At 56.1% G+C, this 27,563-nt stretch overlaps 2 protein-coding genes across 2 annotated transcripts; one reads left to right on the top strand and one right to left on the bottom strand.

The window, feature by feature from the left end:
• The first annotated feature begins 1,949 nt into the window (after positions 1 to 1,949).
• Positions 1,950 to 12,491, top strand: PMM1 (phosphomannomutase 1). Its single transcript, XM_043440773.1, has 8 exons — positions 1,950 to 2,435; positions 4,954 to 5,071; positions 6,586 to 6,662; positions 6,793 to 6,884; positions 7,081 to 7,180; positions 10,677 to 10,752; positions 11,459 to 11,574; positions 11,948 to 12,491. Exons 1-8 carry the CDS (start codon positions 2,349 to 2,351, stop codon positions 12,068 to 12,070), a joined length of 789 nt encoding a protein of 262 aa, XP_043296708.1. The 5' UTR covers positions 1,950 to 2,348; the 3' UTR covers positions 12,071 to 12,491.
• A 223-nt stretch (positions 12,492 to 12,714) lies between these two features.
• On the bottom strand, positions 12,715 to 27,308 carry CSDC2 (cold shock domain containing C2). Its single transcript, XM_043440774.1, has 4 exons — positions 26,896 to 27,308; positions 16,779 to 17,077; positions 15,371 to 15,493; positions 12,715 to 14,614 (listed from the first exon to the last, which is right to left on the bottom strand). Exons 1-4 carry the CDS (start codon positions 27,055 to 27,057, stop codon positions 14,452 to 14,454), a joined length of 747 nt encoding a protein of 248 aa, XP_043296709.1. The 5' UTR covers positions 27,058 to 27,308; the 3' UTR covers positions 12,715 to 14,451.
• Between the last annotated feature and the right edge of the window lie 255 nt (positions 27,309 to 27,563).

Genomic DNA, 27,563 nt, shown 5'->3' on the forward strand with positions numbered 1-27,563 from the left:
CCTCCTGACTGTGAGTCCTTATCTTATATAAGCCCCGAGACTCGTCTTGAAGCAGGGGAACAGTTCTTGAGGCATTAGTCCACTGTATTCCCCTCTCTACTGGATGAGAATTAAAGCCACCTTTCTATTTCCTCTGAACTCTGTCTCTGTAATTTTTATTCTGCTTCAGTAGGCAGAGAAAGCCAAGATTTTAGCCAGCAACAGATGCATGTGTCTCAGTATGACCAAAACGACCAGAGGTGATCACAGGTATCAGGGTAAAGATTGTGGATGTAGCAAAAATGTGTGCCTACCCAGGCAACCCATGGGAATGCAGAGAGAATTGGAGGTGGGCCTTTGATTCTGGCTTCTACAAGTAAAGTCATTCAGTCGTGTCCGACTCTTTGCGACCCCACAGACTGTAGCCTACCAGGCTCCTCTGTCCATGGGATTTTCCAGGCAAGAGTACTGGAGTGGGTTACCATTTCCTTCTCCAGGGGATCTTCCCAACCCAGGGATCAAACTCGGGTCTCCCACATTGCAGACAGACGCCTTACCGTCTGAGCCACCAGGAAGCCCTTCTAAGGTGGAAACAAAGAATCTTAGGAGAAAGCTGGGGCTTTCTCCAAGAGAAGAAAGAACGTCGAAATTTGCCATAAAACCAACATCCAGAGAGGGCCTACTCTGTGGGCTCTTTCATATTTATTATTTGTTTTCATGAGCAAAGCAACCCTACAAAACAGGTGGTGTTCTTCCCATATTACAGATGGAAACACATCTGTAAAAGCCTCAGAGAGGTCAAGTAACTTGTCCAAAGTCACGTGGACGGTGAACCTGGGAAGACAACCTAGAACTGACTCCAAAGTCAACATAATGGTTAAACAGTTGTGAATAGAGAGGGGTCCAAGAAGTTTCTTTTTTTCATATATACACTTTTTTTTTTCTTTGGCAGCGCAGCGCCTGGCATGCAGGGAATCCTGGTTCTCCAACCAGGGATGGAACCTGTGCTCCCTGCAGTGAAAGCCCGAAGTCTTAACCTCTGGACAGCCAGGGAAGTTGCCATAAAGGTTTCTTAAAGAAAGTAAACCATTAGCTATGCCTTATGGGGTGGACGGGATTCCCTGATGGCTCAGATGATAAAAGCATCTGTTTGCAATGCAAGAGACCCAGGTTTAATCCCTGGGTCGGGAAGATCCCCTGGAGAAGGAAATGGCAACCCACTCCAGTATTCTTGCCTGGAAAATTTCCATGGATGGAGGAATCTCGTAGGCCACAGTCCATCGGGTAGCAAAGAGTCAGACACGACTGAGCGATTTCACTTCACTTCACTTCATGGGACCTTACTACCCTGTGGCTCAGACGGTAAAGCTTCTGCCTGCAATGCAGGGAGACCCGGGTTCAATCTCTGGGTCAGGAAGATCCCCTGGAGAAGAAAATGGCAACTCACTCCAGTACTCTTGCCTGGAGAATTACATGGACTGAGGAGCCTGGTGGGCTACAGTCCATGGAGCCGAAAAAGAGTCAGACACGACTGAGCGACTTCACTTTTCAGTTTCACTTTCATGGGGTGGACAGAATGACAGCTGGAGAAGTAAGGGTCAGGGAAGGTCATTTGGCAAAGTCCAGAGCCTTGAGCAAAGGCCATCAGATTTCTTTTTTTTTTTTTTCATCAGATTTCTTAAAGCTGGAGATCTGTAGGTTAAAGGCATTAGGAGGGAGCGGGTGAACCCCAGAGGCACTGATCGCCCTGGGGTGAATGGCGGCCTGGGCGGAGCGGGGCTGGGCAGGGGTAGTCCTCGAAGGAGGGGGCGGGGCGCTTAGCCCCGCCCTCGCCCGCGGAGTCTGCACTGCGGGCTCGAGGCCCCGCCCCGTCCCGCCCCCACTTACCATCGGAACCATCCCACCAAGGGCCAACGCTGGCCCCGCCCCTCCCTTCCGGGTTCCATCCCTCACTTCCGGGCCGAGGCCCAGGCCCGCCTCCGGTTCGGCTTGGTAAAATCCGAGGGAAGCCGGTCTGCGCTGCAGTCCGTGGGGTCCGCAAAGAGTCGGATACGACAGAGCGACTGAATTAACTGAACTGAGGGAACCTGCGAGGCTTTGTTCCTCCCGATGCCATGGCCCTTCTCCATCTGTGCCATCAGAATTCTCGTCCCAAATCAGCGCAGGCCCGGTGTCGGCCGCATCCGGGCCACGCCCCCTCGCCGGGGCCACTCCCCGATCACGCCCCTTCCCAGTTTGGCGCTCTCAGACCTGCCCGCTGGCTCCGTCCCTTAGGCCCCGCCCTTTAGGCCCCGCCCCGTCTGTCCTCTATCCCGAGCGGCTCCTGCGGCCCCAGCCTTCGTCTCAGCTGGGCTCCGGGAACTGCAACCATGGCCGTCACCGCTGAGGGCGCCCGCAGGAAGGAGCGCGTCCTCTGCCTGTTTGACGTGGACGGGACCCTCACGCCGGCTCGCCAGGTAGGACCCCACTTGTTCAGAAGCTCCCGTCGCGGGTGTAACGCGGACACGCAGATGCCGAATGAGTGACTTGCAGCGGCGTGATCCCAGACAACCCGGGACCGTGCGTGGGCTGCCGCAACACCCGGCCCCTGACACCCCAGGGCTGCCCGCTGGGAATGGGCCCTCCTGATTCCCCACGTCACAGCTCCCCCCCTCCCCGCCCCCGAGCATCCGCGCCCACGTTCTCTGCATGGGTGCGAGGGGGATGGGTCGGATTCCGGAGGGAATAAGCTGCGAGCAGGGGCCTAACCTCCTCCCCCGCCAGGTCTGCCCCGGGACACCCCCCCCCCGCCCCGCCCCCGTCTCCCTAGCCTTGGTTCCCACCCCAGTTCAGCCCTAGGTCACACCAGTAGCCCAGAGCTGGCGTCTGAACCTTGGGTTTCCATACAGGGCAGTGCACCTAAGCGTTAAGAGTCCCGATCGGTGGGCGCAAGGCGGGGTCTCGGAGCCATCCCTTTGCAAAATCAGGCTGGCCTGCATTTAGCTTCTCAAGCCCCTTCCCTTTCTTTCCCACCTCCATTCTCCTCCTCTTCCAAGGAGGGAGGGCTCTGTACCATTCAGGCTGAGTTTGGGGGCTTCTTCCTCCAGGAGGTGAGGGGTTGGGGGCTGGTCTGGTCTCCCTGGGGATGTTGTGGTACAGGGTGGGTGGGAGTGCGGTTTTCTTTCTAAAAGCATCTCTCCGGGTTGATGCTCCAACCTCTGCTCCACACCTAGTTTTTCTCCCTTTGGATCTAACTCAGGATGAGACCCCACCCCCACCCCAGCTGGGTGCATGGATAAGCAGGCCTCTTTCTTGCCCTCCAGTCTAGGTCCACCAGGACCTATTGAGGGATCTCCTAGAGCAGGAGCCACTAGGTCTGGGTGGCAAGGCAGGGGCTTATAGGAACCCTGGTCTTAGCATCCCCTCCCCTGAATGAGGGCGCTGGGGGCACAGGAAGCAATCTGGCCACCTTGCCTTCCCACGGCCCCCAGGCCTAAACAAGACTAGAGTGTCAATGCTGTCCATCCACTTAGATCTGTCCATAGTACATTTTAAGTTAATTTTTAATTGTACGCATATTCACAAACACATTCTCTTGTAAAGTATGAAAATGTAACCGAGAAGGGTAAAGTCCCTTCTGACTAGTCAGGACTGTGGCCCAGCCCCATCCCCAAAGTCGTGAGTTTGTGTGTGTGTGTGTTTGTTTTTAGCAACTGGTATCATACTGTGTGTGCCCTTCTGCAATTTGCTTTTTTAAAAAAAAATAGTCGATATCATAATTTTTTTAAATAATTAATTTGGCTGCACCAGGTCTTAGTTGCGGCACATGGAATCTTCGATCTTCACTGCAGCATACAGGATCTGGTTCCCTGAACCCGGAATCAAACCTGGGCCGCCTGCATTGGGAGCTCGGTGTCTTACCCCCTGGACCACCAGGGAAGTTCCTACAACTTGCTTTTAACTATTAACAGCGTGTTTTGGCGCTCTCTCATGTTGGAAACACAATCGTGCCTTATTCTGTGCAAGCACAGTATAGAATTTCAGAGCAGCTGTGTGCCATTCTCCAATTGATTAGGTTATTTGCAGTTTTTCACTGTTATAAACCATCCCAGTGAACATATACACCTGGGCAATTCTGGGTGACAGAGTCCTGGCATGTAAAGTTTTACTAGATCTTGCCAGATTACCCTCCAAGTGGCTATACCAGTTTACACTCTGACCAGCAACATCTGAGTGCGTTTCTCCTATGTCCATCCTAGATAGTGTCAGCTTTGAGTAACAAGGACTGAAACTTATTAGTTTACGTTTCCTTGGAGGGACATTTTTTCAAGTGATTAGTCGCTAGTTGTTTTTGTTTTGTTTTATTTATTTATTTTTTTATTTTCACTGTGCTGGGTCTTCCTTTCTGTGAGTGAGGGCTTTCTCTGGTTGCAGAGAGCGGGGTCTACTCTTCCTTGCAGGTGCTTGGGCTTCTCATTGCGGGGCCTTCTCTTGTTGTGAACACATGCTCTCGGGCTTCAGTAGTTGCAGATCCCTGGCCTTAGAGCACAGGCTCAGTAGTTTTGGCTCACTGGCTTAGTTGCTCCACGGACTATAGGATATTCCCGGACCAGGGAACGAACCTCCATCCCCTACATTGACAGGCAGATCCTCTGCCCCTGAGCCACCAGGGTAGCCCCAGTTGCTAGTTGTTTTTCCAAGCACTGTCTCATTTAATCCTCAACAGTGACCCTCTCCAGGTTCTACTGTGATCCCCATTTTATAGATGGGACAACTAAGGCAAAGGCAAAGCCATTTGCTCAGGTCATCCTGATATTGAGGAACTTGAACCAAAGTTTGAACCCAAGTGCTTCTAATTTGGAGATCTGGGTTCTGAACCCTGACTGGCCCCAGATCTGGGTGGAACATGGGCTCCCAGGACTCTAAGCCCTGAGTGAGGGCTGGGTGGAGGGCCCAGACGTGCCAATGAAACCTGTGCTTCCCTGCCCCCTGCAGAAAATTGACCCAGAGGTGGCTGCCTTCCTGCAAAAGTTGCGAAGTAGGGTACAAATCGGTGTGGTGGGCGGCTCTGACTACTCGAAAATTGCCGAGCAGCTGGGAGAGGGGGATGAAGGTAAGAGGAGAGGCCAGAACCAATTCCACAGTTGGGTGGTGGGGGTGGAGGGTGTGGGGAGTTTGGGAGACCCCTGGAGCAATGCGCCTTCAAAGACCCAGTCCTGCTTCTTCGGGGCAAAGGAAGCAGAGTGAACAGGCAGGTGTTTGCTCCGGGGATTTAACAAACATTTGCTGAACACCTACTATGTGCCAGGCCTCCCTGGTGGCTCAGAAGATGAAGAATCTGCCCGCAATGTGGGAGACCTGGGTTCAGTCCCTGGGTCAGGAAGATCCCCTGGGGAAGGGAATGGTATTCTTGCCTGGAGAATTCCATGGACAGAGGATCCTGGTAGGCTACAGTCCATGGGGTCACAAAAAGTCGGACACAACTGAGTGACGAACACCTCAACACTTACTATATGCCAGGCACTGTGCTGACTATATGCCAGGCACTGTGCTGACTTTGGAGAAACAGCAGGGAACAAAGCAGACAGAATCCAGCCCTTACATAGTTTCCTTTCTCAGTTCTCCCTGCTGAGTTTTTATTTCCTCGTCTTTAAAATGGGCCTAATCAATAACAGCTACCACAGGTTGAAAATGACCTTGTATTAACTTCCTTTCATTTAATCCTCATAACTATGCTTTAGGGTGGGTATGATTATCTCGTTTAACAGAGGAGGATTCTAAAGTCATCCTGGCAGTTCTGTGGACTTAGAGACTTCCTCGACTTTTCCCCAAGGGTGAAAGTGTTAGTTGCTCAGTTGTGTCCGACTCTTTATGACCCCATGGACTGTAGCCTGCCTGGCTCCTCTGTCCATGGAATTCTCTAGGCGAGCATACTGGAGTAGGTTGCCATTTCCTTCTTCAGGGCATCTTCCCGACCCAGGTATTGAACCTGGGTCTGCTGCATTGCAGGTGAATTCTTTACTATCTGAGCCATCAGGGAAGCCCCTTTTCCCCAACCCCTTGTCTATTTTATCAGCAAGTCCAAAAATGTCTCCCCGTGTCCAGGTCTCCTGTATCCACGTCTCTGTCACCCCACCATCATCCAGGTGCTCTCCCCCTTACCTGGCCCCGCAGCAGCCTCCTGACTGTGGTTCAGCCACTTCTTGGTGGCAGTCAGAGTCAAAAACTGCCCCCGTGCAGCCAGCCTCGATGGCACAGTGATGGAAGTTGTAAAACAAAAGTTCCTGTACCAAGGGCCTATGGGAACGCAGGGCAGAAATGATGTCCTCTGCCAGGAAGTCCTGGGGGACTTCCAGAGGAGGAAACTGGATCTTGGAGAAGTGAAGGGGGAGGGCATCCCAGGCAGAAGGAGCTGCAGGAGGGAAGGCCCAGGGGTGTGCTGGGCTTGTGTGCATGTTTGGAAAAAAACCAAGTTGCGAAGGCGAGGAGGCTGGAAAAGCAGGTTGGGGATGGGACAAGGGTGCTTTGAATGCCAAACCAAGGAGTGTGGGTTTCACCTCTCTCCTTGGCTCTGGGTTTCTGGTCTCACACTCTCTCTTTCCCCCTGGCCTCTACGTGGACCTGAAGTTATCGAGAAGTTTGATTATGTGTTTGCTGAGAACGGGACGGTGCAGTATAAGCATGGACGGCTGCTCTCCAAGCAGGTCAGTCCCCCTGCCTCTCCCCCTGGGTCTTGGGACACTTTTCCACAGTGGAACAGTCCCTGGGTGCCTTCTATCATGGGGGGAGGGGCCCCATGCCCACCACCCTCAGAGCCCTGTGTCCCTTGCCCAGACCATCCAGAACCACCTGGGGGAAGAGCTCCTGCAGGACTTGATCAACTTCTGCCTCCGCTACATGGCCCTCCTTAGACTGCCCAAGAAGCGGTGAGAGCCCGCCCCTCCTGGGCACTCCCCCGGCGGGAGGGTGGTAGGCACAGGGTCCCGCAGACGGGCCCTGACTTGTCCAGGGGTGGATGCGTGTCCCCCGTGAAGTCCCAGTGGGACTGGATTTGAATTCAGGGTCCTTCTCCTTCTCTCTGGCTCCCCCTCCCCGCCCCTCCACCCGCCCCCTCGCCCCCAGTGGGACCTTCATCGAGTTCCGGAACGGCATGCTGAACATCTCACCCATCGGCCGGAGTTGCACCCTGGAGGAGCGAATCGAGTTCTCCGAACTGGACAAGGTGCCACCACCCACTGTCAGCCTTAGTCTCTAGGACCTCAGTCACTCGACCTCTCTGAGCCTTTATTTTCTCTTCCGTGAAAAGGATCGGTGGTGGCAGGCTGTTCTGATTCGACCGGTACCCTTTTGGACACCTGCTCTGTGCCACTGTTGTTGGCACTTCTGTGTCTTCCTAGCACTGCTGGCTTGGTGACCGCCCTTGGCGACCAGCACCACCAGCTACTCACCTGAGGCAACACCTGGGGCATCTCTTCCATCTTCCCACCCCCATAGAGACCAACAGTAATTCCTGGGGTTTCAACCTCCCGAGTTGGTCTCAAAAAAAATCCCTTCACCCCTGTGTGTGTGCCTCTGCCCCCTGCCCATCTGTTCTCCAGCAGCGCCGCTGAGAACCTTCTGAAGCACATCTGGCTGCTCTGCTTAACAGTCCTTCCATGGGCCCGCTGGCACAGTCCTTCCATGGGCCCGCTGGCCAACCTCCCGTGGTCTCTGGAGCCCTGAGGGGTCTGCCTGGCTCAGACACCTTCTCCCTGTGCGTCTGTCTCTGGAACACACCAAGATCCCTGTCACCTTTGGGTGCACTGCCCCTGCTGACCTTGACTTGGATTTTGCTCATCACTCCCTGCCCTCAGCTCTCAGGGATGGGGGCTGTCCCCCAGGCCTTTTCATATCAGCCCATCTCTGACCTTCCCACTGGCTGCCCTTTTTCAACTATATTTATTGGCTGCCTCGGGTCTTACTCGCAACATGTGGGATCTAGTTCCCTGACCGGGGGTGGCACCCACGTCCCCTGCATTGCAAGGTGCATTGTCAGCCACTGGATCGCCAGGGAAGTGCCCTGACCTGCCCTTCTGCTCTCCCCTTTGCTGTCTCTGCCGCAGCCATGTCCTCCCTGCTAATTCTAGAGACAGCAGACTATCTCCTACTTCCGGGCTGTGTCTTCTCACCTCCATCACATCACAGAGTGTCACCTCTGTGTCACCTTCCCTAAGCATGACACTTAACTCAGCACCCCCTTGTACTTCCTCCTCTTCAAAGTTTTCCTTCTTCCCAAGCAGCCTTCACCACCCACTAATCCAGTGAATCACCTATTTTTAAATCTTGATTATCTGTCTCCTTCACTAAAGCTGTAAGCTCCTTAAGGGCTGGGATTCCTGTGGCTGTTGGCTGCTAGATCCATGGGCCCAGCATATGCCTGACAAAAGTGCTTGAGACATACTTTTTGAATGAAATAGATGGTGTTATCCCCATTTTATGAATGAAGAAATTGAGGCTCAGAGAGAGGAAGTGACTTGCCCAAGGTTATGTAGGGAATGAGTTGCAGCCTAAAGATTTGAACTTGGGCTTCTGGTCGCTTCCTTCTGATGTTTCCCAGAGACTGGGTGGGACTTGGTGACAACTCCCAGCTTATCCAGCTCATCCCCATTTCTGCCCTGGGCCCCAAGGCCCACAGGCAGTGCCTGCGGGCATGGAGACTTCCTTGTTGGAGTGGGTGATTGACCTACCTCTGGCCAAGAACCTCCTCCCACACACATATTGAGAGGTGGCCCTTTCTCGGGCCACCCAGGTTTCCCATCCCAGCTCCACGTCCTACTCGCCCAGCAACCTGGAAAAGTGGCTTCTCTGCTGCATGCCTCTGTTTTCTCACCTATAAAGTGGGGATGATCACAGTTCCCATCTCATGAGATGGAACACAGTGACTCTTCCCACAGCCCCCAGGGTCTTCTCTTGTATTTTGGGTCTGGTTCTGCCCTCTTCTGATACTGGAGAGGGACATGAACCTTCTGATCTGTGTGCCCTTCACCAACACAGATCTAATACCAAAGTTTTACCTTCCTTCAGCCCCTCAGACCCTGAGGACAGGTAGTCTGCCTCCTTAGCTGAGGACATTGAGGCCAGAGAGCACGTGAGCCAGCCTGAGGACAGAGTGCTGGTCTCTGCCAAGGCTGGACTTGGCACGTGGAGCTGTCCGGTGGCCAGCCTGGTTCTCTGGAGACAGACAGTGCAGCTGCCCTGGACCATTTATTCTGGGCTTGGGGCACCCTTAGCTCTAACACTGGAGCCACAGAGTGGCCTCTGATAGGGGCTGGCCTCCCTGGGAAGCCAAGGCTTTCTGGGAAGGTTATACCCTCATCTCTGCTCCCATGAGAGGCTGTCAGGGTTCATTCAATACACCTCTCATCCTTAAGCCCAGGAAATCGACTCAGAGTCACGGCCAGGAGGCACAGCAGCTGGGCCTGGGACCTGGGCAGCCTGCCTTTGTGTCTCATGTGCTCCCTGAACCACATTTTCAGGCTCCAAACCACTGGCTGCCGCCTGCCTGTCCCCCCTTTCTAATCCCACCCATCACTGACTGCCTACAGTGCAGACCTGGGCACCTTAACCCCCATGCTCTGAAATCCTCAGCAGCTCTTGGTTCCCTGGGATGTGTCCAAGCTCCCTAGCCTGGCTTCCAGGCCCTTTGTGAACTGATCATCCTGCCGAGCTCTCGAGGTGGCCAGATGGGGACTGCCCGCCTCGGTGCCTTGGCCACAGCGAGCCTATTGTCCGCTCCCACGGCCATGGCCCCCATCAGCTCAGCAGCTAAGGTGCTCCCCTCCAGGCCCACTGTGGCTGTTCCCCTCTGTAGCCCCAGCAAGGCCAGGCTGGGGAATCCCTGGGCTGGTGAGTGAATGTCCCCTTCTTGGTGGTCGTAGATATGCTGCAGACTTCCAAGGTCCTGCCCAGAGTGGTAGGGGCCGGGGACTCCTGGGCACCACTGTGTCCCCTGGGGCCGGGAGCACGTGGGAGGTGCTCAGTGAAGGCACATTGCTGCGTGGTGGGTGCTGGGATTGTCCCCGCCTCCTGCTGACTTCTTTGCCCGCTGCCACTTCCCACATGGCTAAGTCGGTAAAGAATCTGCCTACAGTGCGGGACACCTTGGTTCGATCCCTGGGTCAGGAAGATCCCCTGGAGAAGGGAATGGCAACCCACTCCAGTATTCTTGCCTGGAGGATCCCATGGACAGAGGAGCCTGGCGGGCTACAGCCCATAGGGTCACAAAGAGTCGGACACGATTTAGCAACCACCAGTGCCACTTACTCACAGGTCTCTGCATGCTCTTGGCTCTTCACACTCTGAGCCATGGCTGGGCTGGGCAGAGCTGACAGGGCTGAGCTCCGCCCTGAGGTGGACACTGTGACTCAGCACTCAGACTGTCCCATCCCCTCAGCCTTCCTCCTTGTCTCTGCTCCAAGACCTCCTTCAGGATATCCTGCCTGAATTCCGCTAGCACACCTGGCCCTGAATTTATTTTCAGGACTTCTGGCCCTGCCGCTGAGGCTGGGTGGCCCTGAACAAGGCATCGGCCCTCTCTGAGCCTCAGTTTCCTCATCTGTAAAGTGGGGGTCATGACCTCCACCTGGCAGACTCAGTGAGCTCACAGGCACTGTCTGCCCAGCCCAGGGCCCAGCACACACGGCCCCCTGAGCCTCACTCTGCTCCCTCCTCTTCTACAGAAGGAGAAGATCCGGGAGAAGTTCGTGGAAGCCCTGAAAACCGAGTTTGCCGGCAAAGGACTGAGATTCTCTCGTGGTACGTCCACCCCATGGAGGCCCTGAGAGATCTGCCACGCAAGCCCACCCAGGGCCTCACTGCCAAGGCCAGGCTGTACCCCGAGCAGCTTCAGAAACCCTTCCCAGTCCCCCGGGTGCAGCAAGGGTAGGCTGAGCCCACACAGGCAGGGACCCCAGCCCCCAAAGCTTCCCCTAAACCCAGGGAACCCTCACCGCCACCTCCCCCTACAGTGGCCAGAGGGAGCCTTACGGACGTACAGCCCCTGCCACACCCCTGCTTAGGGCCCTTCCAAGGCTCCTTTTGTCTCCTAATGAAACCCGCCCCCTGCACCCCAGGCCCTGCACGCCCCTTCTCTGCCCTGAGGATTGTATGGCTCCCGGGCAGCTGCCACTCTGGCTGAGGTCTCAGCTCGGTGTCCCCTTCTTGGAGAGCTGTCCCCAGACCACACCAGCTGGGGAGCTTCCCTACCCCTCCACCCCCGGCCCCTGCCATTGACTTACACGAGCTGAGAGGTGGTCTGGTCACTTCCCACCCCTCCTCCCACCTGGATTGTAACCCTGTGAGGATCCTGAGCCTGTCCATGCCCTGCGCCTGGTGCTCAGTAGGCACTTAGGCGTTGTTGAAATGAATGAACGAATGAATGAAGGGCCTTGCCCAAGGCCCCATGAGCCGCCTCTGCCTCTCTGCTTACTTGTCTACCCGCCCCTCCCCCCACACCCTGCAGGAGGCATGATCAGCTTTGACGTCTTCCCCGAGGGCTGGGACAAGCGCTACTGCCTGGACAGCCTGGACCAGGACTGCTTCGACACCATCCATTTCTTTGGGAACGAGACCAGCCCTGTAAGTGTGCCTCAGGCTCGGCCCAGGTCCTCCTACCCGCCCAGATCAGGGCCACGACATGGGGATGATGGGACAGACCTCTTGGAAAACTCCCAGAAAGTAGTCGGTGTTCAGCAGCCCCATTATACAGATTGGAAGGCTGGGACCCAGAGCTGGTCGGACACTTGCCCCACGTCACACAGCAAGTCAGGGCCGATGTAGTGAAGAAGGTGGGCCTCCCGGCAGTTCTGAGGAGGGCCGGAGGAGCAGCTGGGTAGGAGCCAGTGTGGGGAGGGGACCCCAGGCCAGGGTGGGCGTTGGGCCCCAAACCTGGGAACCTCCTCCAAGCACCACGTGTGTACACCTGCCTTCACTGCCCTTCCTCCACGTGCAGGGCGGGAACGACTTTGAGATCTACACCGACCCCCGGACAGTCGGCCACAGCGTGGTGTCACCGCAGGACACGGTACAACGATGCCGCGAGCTCTTTTTCCCAGAGACAGCCCACGAGGCATGACCAGGGCCCACACCTGCCCCTTAGAACTTCCAGGGAGCTCTGCCCACGCCTGAGAGAGCCCCTGGCCCTGGCGTTGGGGGGTGCCGAGGCACCTCCTCTGGCCCAGGACCCCTGCCTCGTGTTACCTACTGAAGGCCCAGCTCTGTGGGCCCGGGGTCTGTGTGGATGGCCACCCGCAGCCGGTCAGCTCCTGGTGGGCCTGGCTTCCGTCCTCCAGCCTGATCCGATGGCCCTGGCTGCAGCTGCTGCCCGGATTCTTGGCAGAATAGGTTTCTGTCTACGCGGGACGAGTGTGCGAGTGTTGGTACGAGATAGAGCCTGCCCTGCCTGCCTGCCTACCCTCTGTGGGGTGCAGAGCAGTGGGGACTGTGCACATTCGTGAGAACTTTATCTCATGGACATTAAACCCTGTGGAGCGTGATATGAAGTCCGAGTGGCTAATTGGCCCAGTCACAGACACTGTTCTGGCCTCCCACTTGGCAGATGAGAACGACGCATGTGGCAGGGACTTGGCCCAGGTCACATAGGAGTTGTGATGCAGTCCAGGAGGGTGGGCCACTGAACCCCAAACAAGAGCTGTTTGGGGTGTCCTCCCCCAGCCCCTACCCCTGGGACCCAGACAGACAGGCAGCTCTGGGCCAGGCTGAGTCACAGTTGAGGGTTTATTGCCAGTGTCAGGAAGGATGGGGGATCCAGGAGGCTGGTGGGGGTCTCAGGAGGTCTGACTGGACACTGTGGGGCCACGAGTGGGGCGGCCCAGGGTTGCCGTTACCACAGTCTGCCTCCTGGTTGGTGCCTAAGTTGGGGGGCCTACCCCTGGATGATGGTGGGGGTGTCTTGGGGGTTCCTAGGAGTTAACCTGCACCAGTAAACCTTCCGCAGAGGAAGCCAGGGAGCCTTGTTCCTCAGGGGAAAGGCTTCAGGCCTTGCTTGAGTAGGCCCAGCTCAAGCTGGGGCCATTCTGAGTTTTAGGGGGCTGGCCAGTGCATCCTAACAGCTCTGGTCTTCCAGCCTCAGGACAGGGGTGGGGTACACATAGCTACAGGGCCAGGATCCTCCTAGACAGTCGCTGACTCCCCATCGTGGGCATTTGGGCCCCTCTTTTACTCAGACTGGATCTCCTAAGGGTGATTCCCTGGCAAGCCCTCCCTTGAACCCCGTTTTTTCCCCCATCAGGTGATGTGTTCTCTGGAAGGGAGTGTGATGGTGGTGGTGGTGGTGGGGGCCCGCTACCCAAGAGTGCACACAAACACGTCCTGGTCAAAGGGGAGGGGGCTACCACACATTTAAGGGATGGACAAGATGGGGACCACACCTCGGCCACTGGCCTGTTGGGGGCCAGCGGGAGCCTCTACCCCATGGCTTTGGGAACAGGGTCCGGCAAGGGGCCTGCAGGGCTGGTGGTCTCCCGGGCTGAGGACTGTTCTGGCGGGTCCCCCTGCCCGGCCCTGCCTGAGGGGTGTGTGTGTGTCCACCGCTGGGCCCTTGCAGCCGTGAGGGGTGGGCACAGGCCGAGCATCAGTGGGGTTTGTGAGTCAGGGCAAGGGGGTGGCTCCGTCCAGGCTGGGGGAGCTCTGCCCCCAGCCCACTGCAGACCCTTAGCTCCAAGGAGGGCGGAGGCGGCGAGGCTCAGTGTGGCCCAGGGTAGTGGACGTGGCCTCAGTTTGGGGTTCACAGCCATCACCAGGCTGCGGAGGAAGGGCTGGCCAGGAGCTCCCCAAACTGCCTCCTGCCTCTCCAGTGTGCTGGGGGGAGAGGAGGAAGGAGCCGAGGCTGGGCCTTGGCAGTGGGGGAGGGGGGCTGTCTGCCTCCAGGTTTCACCCTCTTCCCCTGCAAGAGGCCAGGGGGCTCCCCCAAAGTACTCCCTGGCCTGGCTTCTGGGGGTGGGATCCAGGTCCCAAGCGGAGACCCCAGCCCAGGGGGGGAGGTGTGAGTGGCACAGGCAGGGTCTGCCTCCCTGACCCACCTGCCGGCCAGGCCTGAGGCAGAGGCGAGGGGAGCAAGCTGGTAGGGCAGGGCCCACTGATGCCCTGAGTCCCAGCCCCAGGCCTGACGCTGGCTTCAGAGGCTCGGTGGACCCTGGGACGGGTGTTAGGAGGGCAAGAGGGTCCTGTGCGCATGTGGCGGGGAGGGGAGGGAGGAGAGCGCAGATAAGCAGAGAAGGCAGGTCTGGTGGCTTCCGCCTCGGTCCAGCTCACACGAGGGTCACGGGGTGGATGGAGGCCCACACTCATGTCCACAAGCACAGACAGACAGATGTTCACACCGAGGCCACCCGGGGGACTGGCTCGGCCGGCACGGGGGGCGCAGGGCTGGCTGCGGCCTGTCTACCCTGTGTGGCTCTCCCCCTCCCCCGGCAGCTGGCACGGGGGCCCCCCAGCCTAGGAGCCCACGACCTGGCCGGACCACGTCTCGTGGGGAGTGTGTGGGGCCAGCTGGGTGAGCACCACCTCCACGGCTTGGAACTTCTGGTTCTTGGGCGGGATGGGGCACACCTTGTAGGTCACCTCGTCGCCTTCCACCGGCACGTACTCCCCCTCGATGCTGGTGGCGGGAGAGGGGTGTCAGCCCAGGAGAGGCCCCCTCCCTGGACAGCTCTCGTGGTCTAGCCTGAGGGCAGCCTCACCCTGGGCCTCGCTAGGCCGGGGAGCCAGAGCCAGACTCGTAAGAGAGAAATCAACACCACCCCTCACGATGCTATAACGCAGGGGTCCCCAACCTCTGGGATCTAATGCCGATGATCTGAGGTGGAGCTGATACAATTAGAAGCAAAGTACACAATAAACGCAATGTGCTTGAATCATCCCAACACCATCCCTGCCTGGTCCATGGAAAAATTGTTTTCCATGAAACCAGTCCCTGGTTTCAGAAAGGTTGGGGACCGCTGCTATCATGTGAAGAGTGTGAAAGGACTCAGAGAGGTCCCCAAGGCTCAGGGCTCAGGGACTCCACAGGCCACGCCTGGCATGAGGGTTGGGGTCCAGACCAAGACCACCCCGCCTCTCCTAGCCTCCCTCCAGGATGAAAGGCCCAGGGGCTGGCCCAGCCCTCTCAACCCCCCTGGTGTGGGAACAGGATCCAGGACTCAGGCGGTGGGTCCCAGGGCTTCTGGGGTTCCCCCCTCACCACCTGGCCCCAGCCCTCCTCCACCCCTGCCCCTGGAGGCACTAGGAGCGGAAAAAGCTGCCAGGACCACAGACTTCAGCCAGTGAGGGCAGAGGCCTAGGGAGGCATTTTGGAGGCCCTCCTGGGACCCTGTAGCAGGGCCCAGCTGAGAGCGGGGAGCTGGGAGGGACTCACTCAGACACGTGCACAAAGATGTCCTCCGACCCGTTCTCAGGGGTGATGAAGCCGTGGCCCTGTGAGCGTGAGAACTGCTTACAGACGCCCTTGAACACCGGGCCAGCCGAGGCACGGGCTGTCCTAAAGATAGGGTAGGAGGATTGGACATGTGGCCTGAGCACCCGGCCCCCTGCTTCCCTGGACCCCCAGAGCCCTCCTGCACCCTGCCTGCAGAGCCTGCCTAGAAAACCCTCCCCAGCGCAGAAACCACCCATAGTGGGACTAGTTCAGTCCTCTCATCATCCCACTGGACAATAAGGAGACAGGCCCAGAGAGGGAAACTGGTTCTCCCAGGTGGCCCAGCAAGTGGGTCGCCTGACTGCCAGCCAGTTCCCCTCTCTGTACACGGAACCCTCTCCAGCTGAGGCTGGTCTGGCTTATACGGATTCCTGTTGTAAGACTTCTGAGTGAAGAATGTGCAGCCTAGGCTTGAATACCTCCCAGAACAGGGAGCTCAGTCTCTCCCGAAGCAGCAGTCTCCATCCCATTCGCTCATTTGTCATTCACCCCTTCATGCATCATTTATTAAGCCTCTGCTCTGTGCCTGGCCTTGGTGTGGACACAGGGGACAATCAGCCCCTCCCATCAGACCCCTCCTTTGGCCAAGCCAAACCAGCCTCCGTGTGGCCCCCACAAGTGAAAGTGTTGGTCACCAGTTATGCCCAACTATGTGACCCCATGGACTGTAGCCCACCAGGCTCCTCTGTCCCTGGAATTCTCCAGGTAAGAATACTGGAGTGGGTAGCCATTCCCTTCTCCAGGGGATCTTCCCAACCCAGGGATCAAATCCTGGTCTCCCGCACTGCAGGCAGATTCTTTACTGTTCGAGACACCAGAGAAGCCCAAGTGGTTCGCACAAACCCCCTCTTCAATTTGAGTCCCCTCAGAGACCTAATTCTGAAGGCCCAGGGCTGGTCTCTGTCCAGCCTGCCCACCTCTCTCCAGAGGTCAGCCACGTGCCACGGCTCTTGCCCAGGCTGTTTCATCCAGCGGGAGCACCCAGCTTCCCTCCTTGCCTGATACATCTTCCAAAGCCAGCTAGGACATCTTCCCCGAAGCCCGACGCTGGGTCCTCACCCCCAACCCTGCCAGCTGTCGCGAATGGTGGACAAACTCCCCCTGGATTATAAGCAGCTTGTGGACTGAGGCGTTGCCTTATTTATCCCTGGATCCCCCGGGGAAGGAGCTCCATACAGCTTTGTAGACTGAATGAACGAATGCTCGTAGTTACTGGAAGCTCCTTACACAACTCCCCTGTCCTCGGGTGAGGACAGCAGGGGATGGCGGAGGATGAGGCTGGACAGCCCCAGCTGAAGCCCTGTCCTGGGAAAGATCAGCGGAGCCTGGGCAAGGGGCAGGTACTCACGCTGAATACGTCCTGGTCCGTTTGGTGGGCAGGGGACTGGGCAGATCCCGAGACGAGACACTGCCTCGCTCCCAGACCCTGCTGCCCTCCCGGTGGAAGGGGAAGGTGGGCCAGACGGGGGACTTGGGGGAGTGCAGCGGGGGCACGGCCGCGGGCGGCGGAGGCTCCGAAGTCATGGCGGGGCCGGCGGGAGAGCCGGGCGGGCTCCCAGGAGCAGCGGCCGGCGAAGGGTTTGGGCGTTCTGGCGGGCAGGGCCCGGCCTGGCCCTGCTCGGCGGCCTCACCAGCCACAGGCTCCGTCTGGAAGGGGGAGAGAGGGAGATACAGGTGAGTGTGGTCCAGGGTGGGCAGCTTCTGGACACATGTCTGGAGGGCTGGGCCTGCCTGCTGCTCCCGACCGTGAGTTCTGGCCACTCACAGCCCCTCCCTGACACAGGGTCCTCACGAGAAAGACCTAGCAAGGGTCTAAGAACCTTGCTGCGGGGGAACTCGTGTGTTGCAATCTGAAGCCCTCAGCGTGAGGGTATTTGGAGATGGGGGTGTTTGGGAGGTGACTGGGTTTAGATGAGGTAGGGAAGGGACTTCCCTGGGGGTCTAGTGGCTAAGACTCCTCGCTCCCAACGCAGGAGGCCCGAGTTTGGTCCTCGGTCCGGGAAATAGATGCCACGTGCCGCAATTAAGAGTTCGCATGCCACAACTAAAGATTCCCAGGTGCTGCAACTAAGACCCGGTGCAGCCAAATAAATAAAAAAGTATTTTCATGAGGTCAGGAGGGTGGGGCCCCCATTATGGGATCGGGGTCCTTGGAAGGAGAGACCCTTCCGTCCTTCTCACCCCTCCCCAAGAGCTTGCCTCCTGTCCTCTTGCCTTGTGAGGACACAGCCAGCAGGGGGCATGCGTGCGTGCTGAGTCGCTTCATTACTATTCCACTCTTGCGACCCTCATGGACTGTAGCCCGCCAGGCTCCTCTGTCCATTGGATTCTCCACGCAAGAGTACTGAAGTGGGTTGTCAGTCATTTCCCCCTCCAGGGGATCTTCCTGACCCAGGGATCGAACCTGCATCTCCTGTGTCTCCCGCATTGGCAGGCGGGTTCTGTACTGCTGAGCCACTTGGGAAGCCCTCGCAGGGGGTGGTCTACAAGTTAGGAAGAGAACACGCCCCAGAACCAGACCATGCTGCCACACGGAACTCGGACCTCTAGTCTCCCGAACCAGAAGAACTAAATGTCTCCATGGAGCCCCCCGTCTGTGGTGTTTTGTTAATGGTGGGCCAAGTTGACAAACTAACCGCAAAGTCCTTCCAGCTTGAAGTTCAGTTCTTCAACATGGGGACCTACGAGGTGGGATGGGTAAAGTGGCCGATGACCTGGAACACAGTTTGGCACAATTGCCAGCAGCTTCTAATCTACAGACCTGCATTTGAATCTCAGCTTTGTCACCTGTAACCTGGTGACCTCAAGCAAGCCACTCAATAGTTTCAACATGGCAGGCGGGGGGGGGGGTGTGGGCTCCAGACCCCAATGACCTGGGTTTTAATCCTCCTCTAACTATTGGCTGTGCAGCCTTGGTCAACACTTACAGCCTTTGACTTGGTTTCCTGTTCTGTAAAATGGGAAGAGTGTTGGTTCTTACTTCATAGAGAGGTCACTGTGAGGATTAGATGACATTCTATGTGCTTAGAACAGGACTGGGGCATGGTGAGCTCTTTGTAATGGTGGCGATTTTTCCTTAACCCCAGTTTCTTCCTCTCTAAAAGGAAGTTGAGGATGCTTACCATGCAAAGTGACTATGGCTTCAATGGTTTAGTGTGTGTGTGACAGCATCTGACATCTTGTAGACATCCAATAAATTGCTATTATCAATGCTAATCAATAGAAGTTCCCCTGACAACAGCTCAGTGCCTGGATAAACTTTAAAAAAAAAAAAATTCATCCTTTTTTTTTTTTTTGGCTGCATGCAGGATCTCTCATTGGGTGCGCAGGCTTAGGTGCCCGGCAGTGCGTGGGATTTTAGTTGCCAGACCAGGGATCAAACCTGCATCCCTTGCATTGGAAGGCTGATTCTTAACCACTCGACCGCCAGGGAAGTCCCTTGTCCTATATTTTTCTCTGCGGAGGAAGAGAATGTAGTTCCCCCATCCATGCACCCACCCACCCTCTGGGTCCCCTTGGATGGGAAACTCTTGGGCTCCAAGAGACGCTAGACTATTTGTTGAGCCTGGAGCAGGTGGTCTGCCACATCGGGGCCAGCAGGATGCCTGGACCAGGAGAGCTCCAGTTTTACTGCGTGTTAGATGCTGTCTTGGGTAGCACTTCCACCAGCCTCAGCCTCCTCTTGAGAGTCTCCTGGACTGCAAGATCAAACCAGTTAATCCTAAAGGAAATCAACCCTGAATATTCATCAGAAGGACTGATGCTGAAGCTGAACTCCAATACTTTGGCCATCTGATGCGAAGAGCCATCTCATTGGAAAAGACCCTGATGTTGGAAAACATCGAGGGCAAGGGGAGAAGGGGATGACAGAGGATGAGATGGTTGGATGGCATTACCAACTCAATGGATGTGAGTTTGAGCAAACTCCGGGAGATGGTGAAGGACAGGGAAGTCTGGTGTGCTGCAGTCCACCGGGTCGCAAAGAGCAGGACATGACTGAATGACTGAACATCAACAGCTTCCTCACCTGTACAGTGGAGCTGAGAACCCTGCCTCACTCCCTCATGGGCTATGGTGAGGCTTGACTAAGCAGGGATATAAAGAGTTGCCCATGGCCCATGACATATAGGAGTGAGGGTCACAGGTTCTCCACATCCTCACCCCCATTCCTTCACTCCCCCCACCACCCTGGGACCAGAGGTGAATCTCTGGGCTAAGTCTATTTCTGACCTCCATCTCTGCCCTGCCCCCTGCAAACCCGTAGTTTCCAGGGAAGAGTTTAAGACGCCTTCGGGCTCCAGAGCCCTGCATGGACTGGAATAGCTGAGGAGTCACCCCCACTCAACTCCCGTCGTCGGAGCAGGTCTCCTGGCCACTGTTCAGTGTCCTACAGTAGGTGGGACTTTTCTGGGTCAAGGTGATGAGCTGGCTCTGCCGTCCCTGGGGGTGGAGATGCAGTGTCCCTCCCCCTCAGCAGGCCCCCAACACATCCCATCCAGCCAGGAGAGCTGCTGGGGGCAGGGGGGCAGGGGGGCAGGGGGGCAGGCAGAGGGTCAGAATTGCCCCTCAGGGTCCCTAACGCTGAGGTGCGGTTTTTCTCTCTGAGCCCACTTGAGGAGGCAGGCAGGGGCCAGGTTTGGCATTTTTATCCTCATTTAGTTAACTAATTGAATTAATTAAATCAACCCTTAATATTCATTGAAAGGACTGATGCTGAAGCTAAAGCTCCAATACTTTGGCCACCTGATGCGAAGAGCCATCTCATTGGAAAAGACCCTGATATTGGAAAAGATTGAAGGCAAGAGGAGAAGGGGATGACAGAGGATGAGATGGTTGGATGGCATTACCAACTCGATGGACGTGAGTTTGAGCAAGCTCTGGGAGATGGTGATGGACAGGGGAGCCTGGCATCCTATAGTCTGTGGGGTTGCAAAGAGTCTGACACGATTGAGCAACTGAACAACAACAAACTAACTGATTAACTTTTAAAAGCCAGGTATTGAACCTGCCCCCTTGGCAGTGAAAGAACAGAGTCCTAACCATTGGACCTCCAGGGAATTCACTTGTCCCCATTTTAGAGTGAGGAAAACTGAAGCTTCAAGAAGAAAAGCTATCACACAAAACCTGGCACATGAACGTCCACAGCAGCATTATTCATAAAAGCCCCAAAGTGGAAAGAACCCAAAGGCCTATCCCCAGATAAACAGATGAACATGTGGTTTATGTCTATATGTGGTTCACCATGAAATAGAACATGATTCAGCCATAAACAGAAATGAAGTTTTGATAGAGCTATATGACAGCTGGACTTGAAACCTTGAACTTTGAAGTCATGCTGCTAGGTGGAAGAAGCCAGTCACAAAAGATGGCATATTACCTGATTCCATGTATGTGAAATGTTCAGAAGTGGCAAACCCATGGAGATGGGAAGATTAGTGGTTCTAGGGGTTGGGAAGGGCGGAGGAAAACAAGGAGTGACATCTAATGGGTACAGAGTTTCTTTTTGGGGGTGAAGAAAATGTCCTCAAGTTGACTATAGTGATGTTGCATAGCTCTGTAAATACACTAAAAGCCACTGACTTGTCCATCATAAACAGATAAATTATATAGTGTGGGAATGATACCTCAATAATGCTATTAGGGAAAAGGAAGACAGGCAGCAAAGCTACCCAGGATGACAGCAGAAAAGCAGGAGATGCCCTGGGGCTCACTCCTGCGTGCCCCCTACCCTACCTAGGTGAGGGTAGCAGGTGGCAGGGAGAGAAACTCAGCCTCCCTTTCTCCAGAAAGCAAGGCGGTCCTGGGCTGCCCACTGCACAGTTTTCCCAGGCCTGGTATTGTGCTTGGCAGTGACAGCCTGTGCTGGGAGGTCGTGGGGGGTGGAGGGGAGGGAAGGAGGTGGGGGAGGGGCTGAGGCAGTCCACAGTGGTTGCCAGGGAGATGCAGCTGAGCTGGGCCCTGCTCTGGCCAGCCAGGCCTCCAGACCGGAGACTGAATGAGCCTGGCTCTCAGGTTCCATGCGATGTGGGCAGTGGGGAGGGGTAAGGGGCACTATCCAAGGTAGGGGTGGAGGGCAGCCTCCTCCTTTCCCTCCTGCAGTGGGCCAGGCAGCAGAGGAGAAGCGGAAGGGGTCAGAATAACAGCAGTGACAGAACATGTATCCCCTCCAGCTCCCCATCCATCTCCCCACCCACCCAGTGGGGAGAAGGTGGGGAGTTGGCCTTCAGGAAGGAGTTGGGGCTGGGATCTTCCCTCTCTCCTTCCTCTGCTGGAAAATGAGGATTACAAGAGCCCCTCCTCCAAGGGCATCAGTGAGGATGACATGGGATGGAGTGTGGGAAGAAGTGAGTAGGTGCTAGATGAGAGGGTGCTTCTCCCAGCCAGGGTAGCTAAGGGGGAAGAGGGAGTGGGTGGAAGGAGAGACCCTGGAGCCAAACCCACCCTTTATTCTCACCTCTCCTGTTTCCCCAAGGACTCGCCCACCCACTAGGTCCCTGCCCTGATCCTCATAGTTTCTCCTTTCATTTAGTTCCTGCGTCAGTACTTTAAGGCTCTTGCTATTATGACCCCATTTTGCAGGTGAGAAAACTGAGGCTCAGGGAGGCTGTCACTCACTCAGGGCCACACAGCAATTAAAGTCTGAGCCAGAGCTTGAACCAGGGCAATCTGACTCTGGAGCCATGGAGTGGAGAGTCAGGGGTCCTGGGTTCAGTCCTTGTATTGCTACTGACATGCTGTGTGACCTTGGACAGAGACTTTGCCTCTCTGGTCCGTGCCAGAGCCCTGGACCTGAAGAAGCTGCCCAGTGCAGAGTAGCCTGGGAAGCTAGAGAGAGCCAAACAAGGGGATGCAGAGCAAGCCTCCAGCTCAGAGTCTTTCTCCAGAATATTGCTGCAGAAGGGGGCAAGGGAAGACAGGGCTTTGATCATCTGAATGCTATACACAGTCTTTACAAAAAAGTCCTTTTTAAGTCTTTATTGAACTTGTTACAATACTGCTTCTGTTTTATGTTTTGATTTTGTGGCCACCATTCATATGGGATTTTAGCTCAGTGACCAGGAACAGAACAGCACCCCCTGCAGTGGAAGGTGAAGTCTTAACCACTGGACTGCCAGGGAAACCCAGAGAGTCTTTACAGAAATTAGTTTCCATTTTTAAATCTCCCAGTTGCCGAAAGGTTGAAATTACAATTGTGTCCATTTTACAAATGCGGAAGCTGAAGCTCAGAGAAGTTAAGTGACTTGCCCAAGGTCACACAGCAGGTAAGTGACAGAGGCCAGATTTGTCTGAAAGCAAATGGTGTCTTCCTCTGAGGATAAGTTCCCAGAAGAATTTTCCCTGAGAAAGCAAAGGGGAAATAAACTCTGAGAGCAGAGAAATAGATGTGTTTGTAGAACATTTGGTTTAACTCAAACAGAGCTAGAGCCTGACCCCCAAGGGATTTGGTGTGCCTGCCTGGGGGCATCTCTGGCCTGGAATAATACCCTTCAGAACTAGCAGCTGGAGGGGAAGAGGAAAGCCTGAGTCCCAGATGACCCAGGATTGACTCCTGGCTCTAGAGTGTCCTAGCTGGGTGACCCTCCCTTAAAAATATATATATTTATTTATTTAGATATTTGGCTGTGCCAGATCTTAGTTGTGGTATGTGGGATCTTTAGTTGCAACATGTGGGATCTAGTTCCCTGACCAGGGGTCGAACCCCGAGCCCCCTGCATTGGGAGCTTGGAGTTTTAGCCACTGGACCATCAGGTAAGTCTCGACACTCCCTCTTTGAGACTCAGTCTGGTGGTGGTTTAGTCACTAAGTCATGTCCGACTCTTGTGACTCCATGGACTGTAACCTGCCAAGCTCCTCTGTCCGTGGAATTCTCCAGGCAAGAATACTGGAGTAGGTTGCCATTTCCTTCTCCAGAGACTCAGTCTACCCATCTGTCAAATAGGGTGAATCATAGTCCCTGTCCAGGTTACGAGAGGAACTGAGGAGCTGTCAGTGGTCCGCCTGAGAGTGTTTTGGTTCTGACCCTGCCAGCCAAGCTCCTCTTCATTTCCCTGCATGAAGATCAAGCCCCAGAGATTCCGCAGACAAAAGGCCAGGGGAGGTAAAAATAAAACAGAGCTATTCAGAGATAACCCTAGGCAAGGTCCTGATACAGCGTCATGGGGCTGTGAATGGTGATTCAGCCACATCAGCAGGTGACCATCAGCCTGGTGTTGGGGCTCTTCCAATTATCAGCTCCCCCAAAAGAACTGGGCAGGAGATGGCTGTCAGAGTCTTCTGCTGACCCTGTGAATCCCTTTCCTTTTGGGCAAGTCAGGGAAATGAAGCTGGCTCAACCATCCGGTGCTGTGTGACCTAGGGCAAGCACGTGCCCTTCTCTGGGCCTCAATTTTCTCCTTGGCTACATGAATCATCATTGATCCATATGACGCATGAGGGTCACTCCACCTCTCCTCTGAGGTTGTCAAAAACACACGCGTACAAAAAAAAAAAAAAACACACGCGTAACTGAGTGTGATTGCCAGGCACTGGGACAACAAACAGGAGGAGAGACAGCCCTGCCTTGAGAGAGCCCGGGCCGGGGGGGACAGACAGACAAGGGACCCAGGGTGGTTGGTCACGACAAGATCATAGCCACCATCGATGGATTAGTAACCATGTGCCAAGAGGTGTGGCAAGCCCTTTGCCCCCTTTCCTCATTTATCCCTCACAACAAACCTACTAGGTAATTATAATTATAACCCCATTCTTCAGAGGAGTAAACTGCGGCCCAGAGAGGTGAAGCATCTTGTTGGGGTCACATAGCCAGTTGGGGCCCGCACTTTAGCACCCTAGAGATGTTTGGGGGGCAGGACAGAGGCCTTAGGCAGGAGGGAGGGAGGACCCGCGGGTCCCTGCAAGCTCCCGCCGCCCCTGCAGAAGAAAGAACGGGGCTTGGGGTTCTATTTCTGGCTTTGTGCTGACTCAGACCGTGACCTTGGGTGAGTCACTTGCCAACTACGGCAAGCTTAAAAACAACTCCCTCCATAAAAGCATCCCAGCCCAAGCCCCCACTGAGAAGGAACAGACAGGGGGAGGCGTGGGTCCGATGACTTAGAAAGGGGGCAGGACAGGGAACACAGGGTGATGGTGGAAGGGCTTTCTGGACTTTGAGGTCTTACCCAGGATGGGCCTGAGGAGGGTGAGGAAACAGCGTCAGGACCACCAAGCAGAAGCTGGCTCTTCCCTAGCACCCCTGCCCTCCCCCAGCCTCTCAGACACTCCTTAAAATACATCAGTGCCAAAGCTGCTGGAACAGCTGGAGGTGACCTAATTAAACCTGGTTCTTTCCTTCTCCCACAGCGTGTGTATATGTGTGTGTGTGCGTGTACTTGGGTCGGGGGGGCACTGCCCCAGCCAATACTTGAGCTTAATTGAGACCCTTTAACTCTCCTCCTTGTCACATCCCCAGGCTGCCCTGGAGGGCTCCTATGATTAAGGCCTTTGGGCTTCGTGGGCGTTAGTGAGGGTATGGATGCTAGGATGGGCACCACAAGAGAGCCCTACTCACATCCCAGCTCCGCTGGGCTGTGTGACCCTGGGCAAGTTGCTTTCCCACCCTGAGCCCTCCTTGGAAAGAGGAATGGACTGGTCAAAGTCACACTTAAGAGTGGCTGAGCTTGAACTCAAACCAACATGACCCATGAGATTTCCAGCATGCCAGGCCAACTCATCCTGGAGGCCATCATTTTGCTGGCTTGGGGCAGGGGGGAAGAGCCACCCCATTGCTTCTTGTCTCCTATCTTAATGGTCTGCGTGGACAAAGGTCCGGATTGCCCCGAGCCCTCCTCTTCCCACCAGGCTTTAGGTCCTGGCTGCGCTAGCTGTGACCAGTGGACCGATCAGCTCAGCCAGGCCCTGAGCGCCCTCTGCTGGTGCCACTCCTGGGGACTTGCCTCCAGACTAGCCTGCGGGTTTCCCTCTCTCACCAGCCTGCAGTGTGGGACCCCTGAGTTCCTCCAAGGGAGGCTCCCTCCACGGCCAGTGGACTTCCGTGACCACTGCCCATCCCCTCTCTCCAGGCCTGAGAGAAACCTCTGTGGCCAAGAATGTCCTCTGGCTTCTCCCAGGCCCCTGTGAGCTGGTTCCTACTTAACACCTGTCTTTTCTTTTTGTTTTTTTTTTTTTTTGGAGGAGGGTCAAACAGACCCAGAGGGGCGGGGCAAATGTGGGAAATAGGTGTTTTTGGAAAAGACTTCAAGGAAATGCTGGGGGGAGGAGATATCCAGAATTTGGAGGACTCAGAGGCTTCTGAGATAGAGTCAGGTTTGCAGGACTGGCTCCCCATCCCCCAGGGGGCTGCAGACAGTCCCCTTCCCAGGGAGAGGCCTCCCTGGAGCCCATCCAGGCGGGCATGCTGCCAGGCTCTCAGAAAGGTGGCCCACCCTCCACCCGGGTGCACTTCCTCCTCCCCTCCCCCAGCCCCAGCGGATGCAGCAGTTCACACTCGGTATTTATTATTGTTCTCGCTCCCTGTGTCCCCCTCCCCTCTCCCTGGGAAGAGTCTGCAGGCTGGCAGATTGGCAGGAACCTGCTGTCTCCCTTGTGGGTGCCAGCATCACCCCCTTATCTCCGCCCGGACTCCTTGTGCCAGGGTCAGGCCACTCAGGGACTTGGCACTACTATCCAAGGCTGCCTGAGTCCCTGAATCTCACGGTAGGGGACCCAGCAGACCCTGGCTGATCACCCCTGCCCTCCAGGGGCTGCACCCTGGCAAGGGTGGAGGTCAGCGCGAGACCAGCCGACCTGGGAGAGGAGTGGCCTTGGGAGAAGCAAAAGCTCCTGGTGGGGGTGGTTCCAAGGCCAAGGGGGAAATAATAGCGTGGAGCCACCTCTCCAAGCCAATTAGCCCAATTATCCCCAACACATCGCGGAAGAAATAGAGTCAGGATGAGACAGCTGCTCCAGGTCCAACTGTCTGCCTGCCCCCCACCCACGACGGTCCTTCCCCGGCCCCAGCCCCAAATGCCAGGGGGAACGATCCATGTCTCTCCCTGCTGAGCTCTGCTTTCAGCGTCTGGTAGGAACCCAATTATTCTCCAGTCATTTCTCTCCCCCCTGATTCCCAGACAGGAGGCTGCGGCTGCGGCTTGGCAGGTGTCTGCTGTTCTCTGCCTCTTGAGCCAGACACAAGTCCCAGACACACACACACACACACACACACAGACGCCCTTTCACAGGGAACCACGCAGCCTCAGCTTCCCTTGGGGGCCAGGCAGAGCGAGGAAGGGGGGTGGGATGGCCGGGTGGGCTCTTCCACGCTCACACACGCCTGCCTCTCCTCTGTAAACTGGACTGGGCTGGGCCAGCCCCAGGGGAGGGGACCCACCTTCCCAGAGCGCCCCCTCATCGCACCTCCCTCTGCCCCCCATCGTTAAAGCCAGTTTCCAGGGCTGGAGCGCCCAAGGCCCCAGGGTCTAGCCCCTTACCTCTCCCTGGCGGCCGAGGTCCCACACAGCCTCTTGCAGCCGTTCAGACTCGGCCTCTCTCTGGCGTGCTTGGAGCTGATGAGCAGGGATGGGTCTGAGAGATGTGCTGTGTGTCTGACTCTGTGTGTGTGTGTGTGTGTGTGTGTGTGTGTGTGTGAGCATGCGGCACCTCAGGCCCCTCACTCACTCACACACGCCTTCCTCCTGACGTCAGGAAGAGCAGGAGGGAGGGACCGGGGTGGGAATTTGTACTCCCTGCTTAAAGGGACACCGGGCCCCTGAGTCAGACACGGGCGGTGTGAGAGAGCGAGCTGCGTCTCTCAGGGGCCCCGAAGCTTCTTTTTCTGGAAAGTGGCTTTTATTGCCAGGCCAGGGTATAATTTGCCCTGCCAGGTGGGAGTAGCTGCTGAGGAATGCAAGGGGGAAGAGCTTGGGGACAGCCTGCATTCCTGGCAGTTAGAGAGCCAAGGAGGGTGGTGAGTGTGTGTATGTGTGTGTGTGTGTGTGTGTCTGCTGGGAGGCCGTGGGGTGGAGGGTGAGTCTAGAAGAGTGGAGGCCGCAGCAGGGCCCCAGGGACTCGCCAGCCTCCCTCTCCCTCTGTCCCTGCAGCAGAGTGGCCCCTGCCCTCCACCGGTCTCTCCCTTACTTGGCTCTGGGCTCCTCCTCCG

Source organism: Cervus canadensis, chromosome 21 (assembly GCF_019320065.1).
Source record: "Cervus canadensis isolate Bull #8, Minnesota chromosome 21, ASM1932006v1, whole genome shotgun sequence".
Taxonomy (NCBI): domain Eukaryota; kingdom Metazoa; phylum Chordata; class Mammalia; order Artiodactyla; family Cervidae; genus Cervus; species Cervus canadensis.

Bases quoted from the DNA above. Each gene is read 5' to 3' on its own strand.
- CSDC2 (XM_043440774.1), bottom strand. From the start codon at position 27,057: ATGCTCACACACACACACACACACACACACACACACACACAGAGTCAG. The intron at 15,494-16,778 runs GTGAGTACCTGC...CCCTATCTTTAG, and splicing joins CGGACCAGGACGTATTCAGC to GACAGCCCGTGCCTCGGCTG. The intron at 14,615-15,370 runs GTGAGTCCCTCC...TCCCGCCACCAG, and splicing joins ATCTTTGTGCACGTGTCTGA to CATCGAGGGGGAGTACGTGC.
- PMM1 (XM_043440773.1), top strand. From the start codon at position 2,349: ATGGCCGTCACCGCTGAGGGCGCCCGCAGGAAGGAGCGCGTCCTCTGC. The intron at 10,753-11,458 runs GTACGTCCACCC...CACACCCTGCAG, and splicing joins AGGACTGAGATTCTCTCGTG to GAGGCATGATCAGCTTTGAC. The intron at 11,575-11,947 runs GTAAGTGTGCCT...CTCCACGTGCAG, and splicing joins TTGGGAACGAGACCAGCCCT to GGCGGGAACGACTTTGAGAT.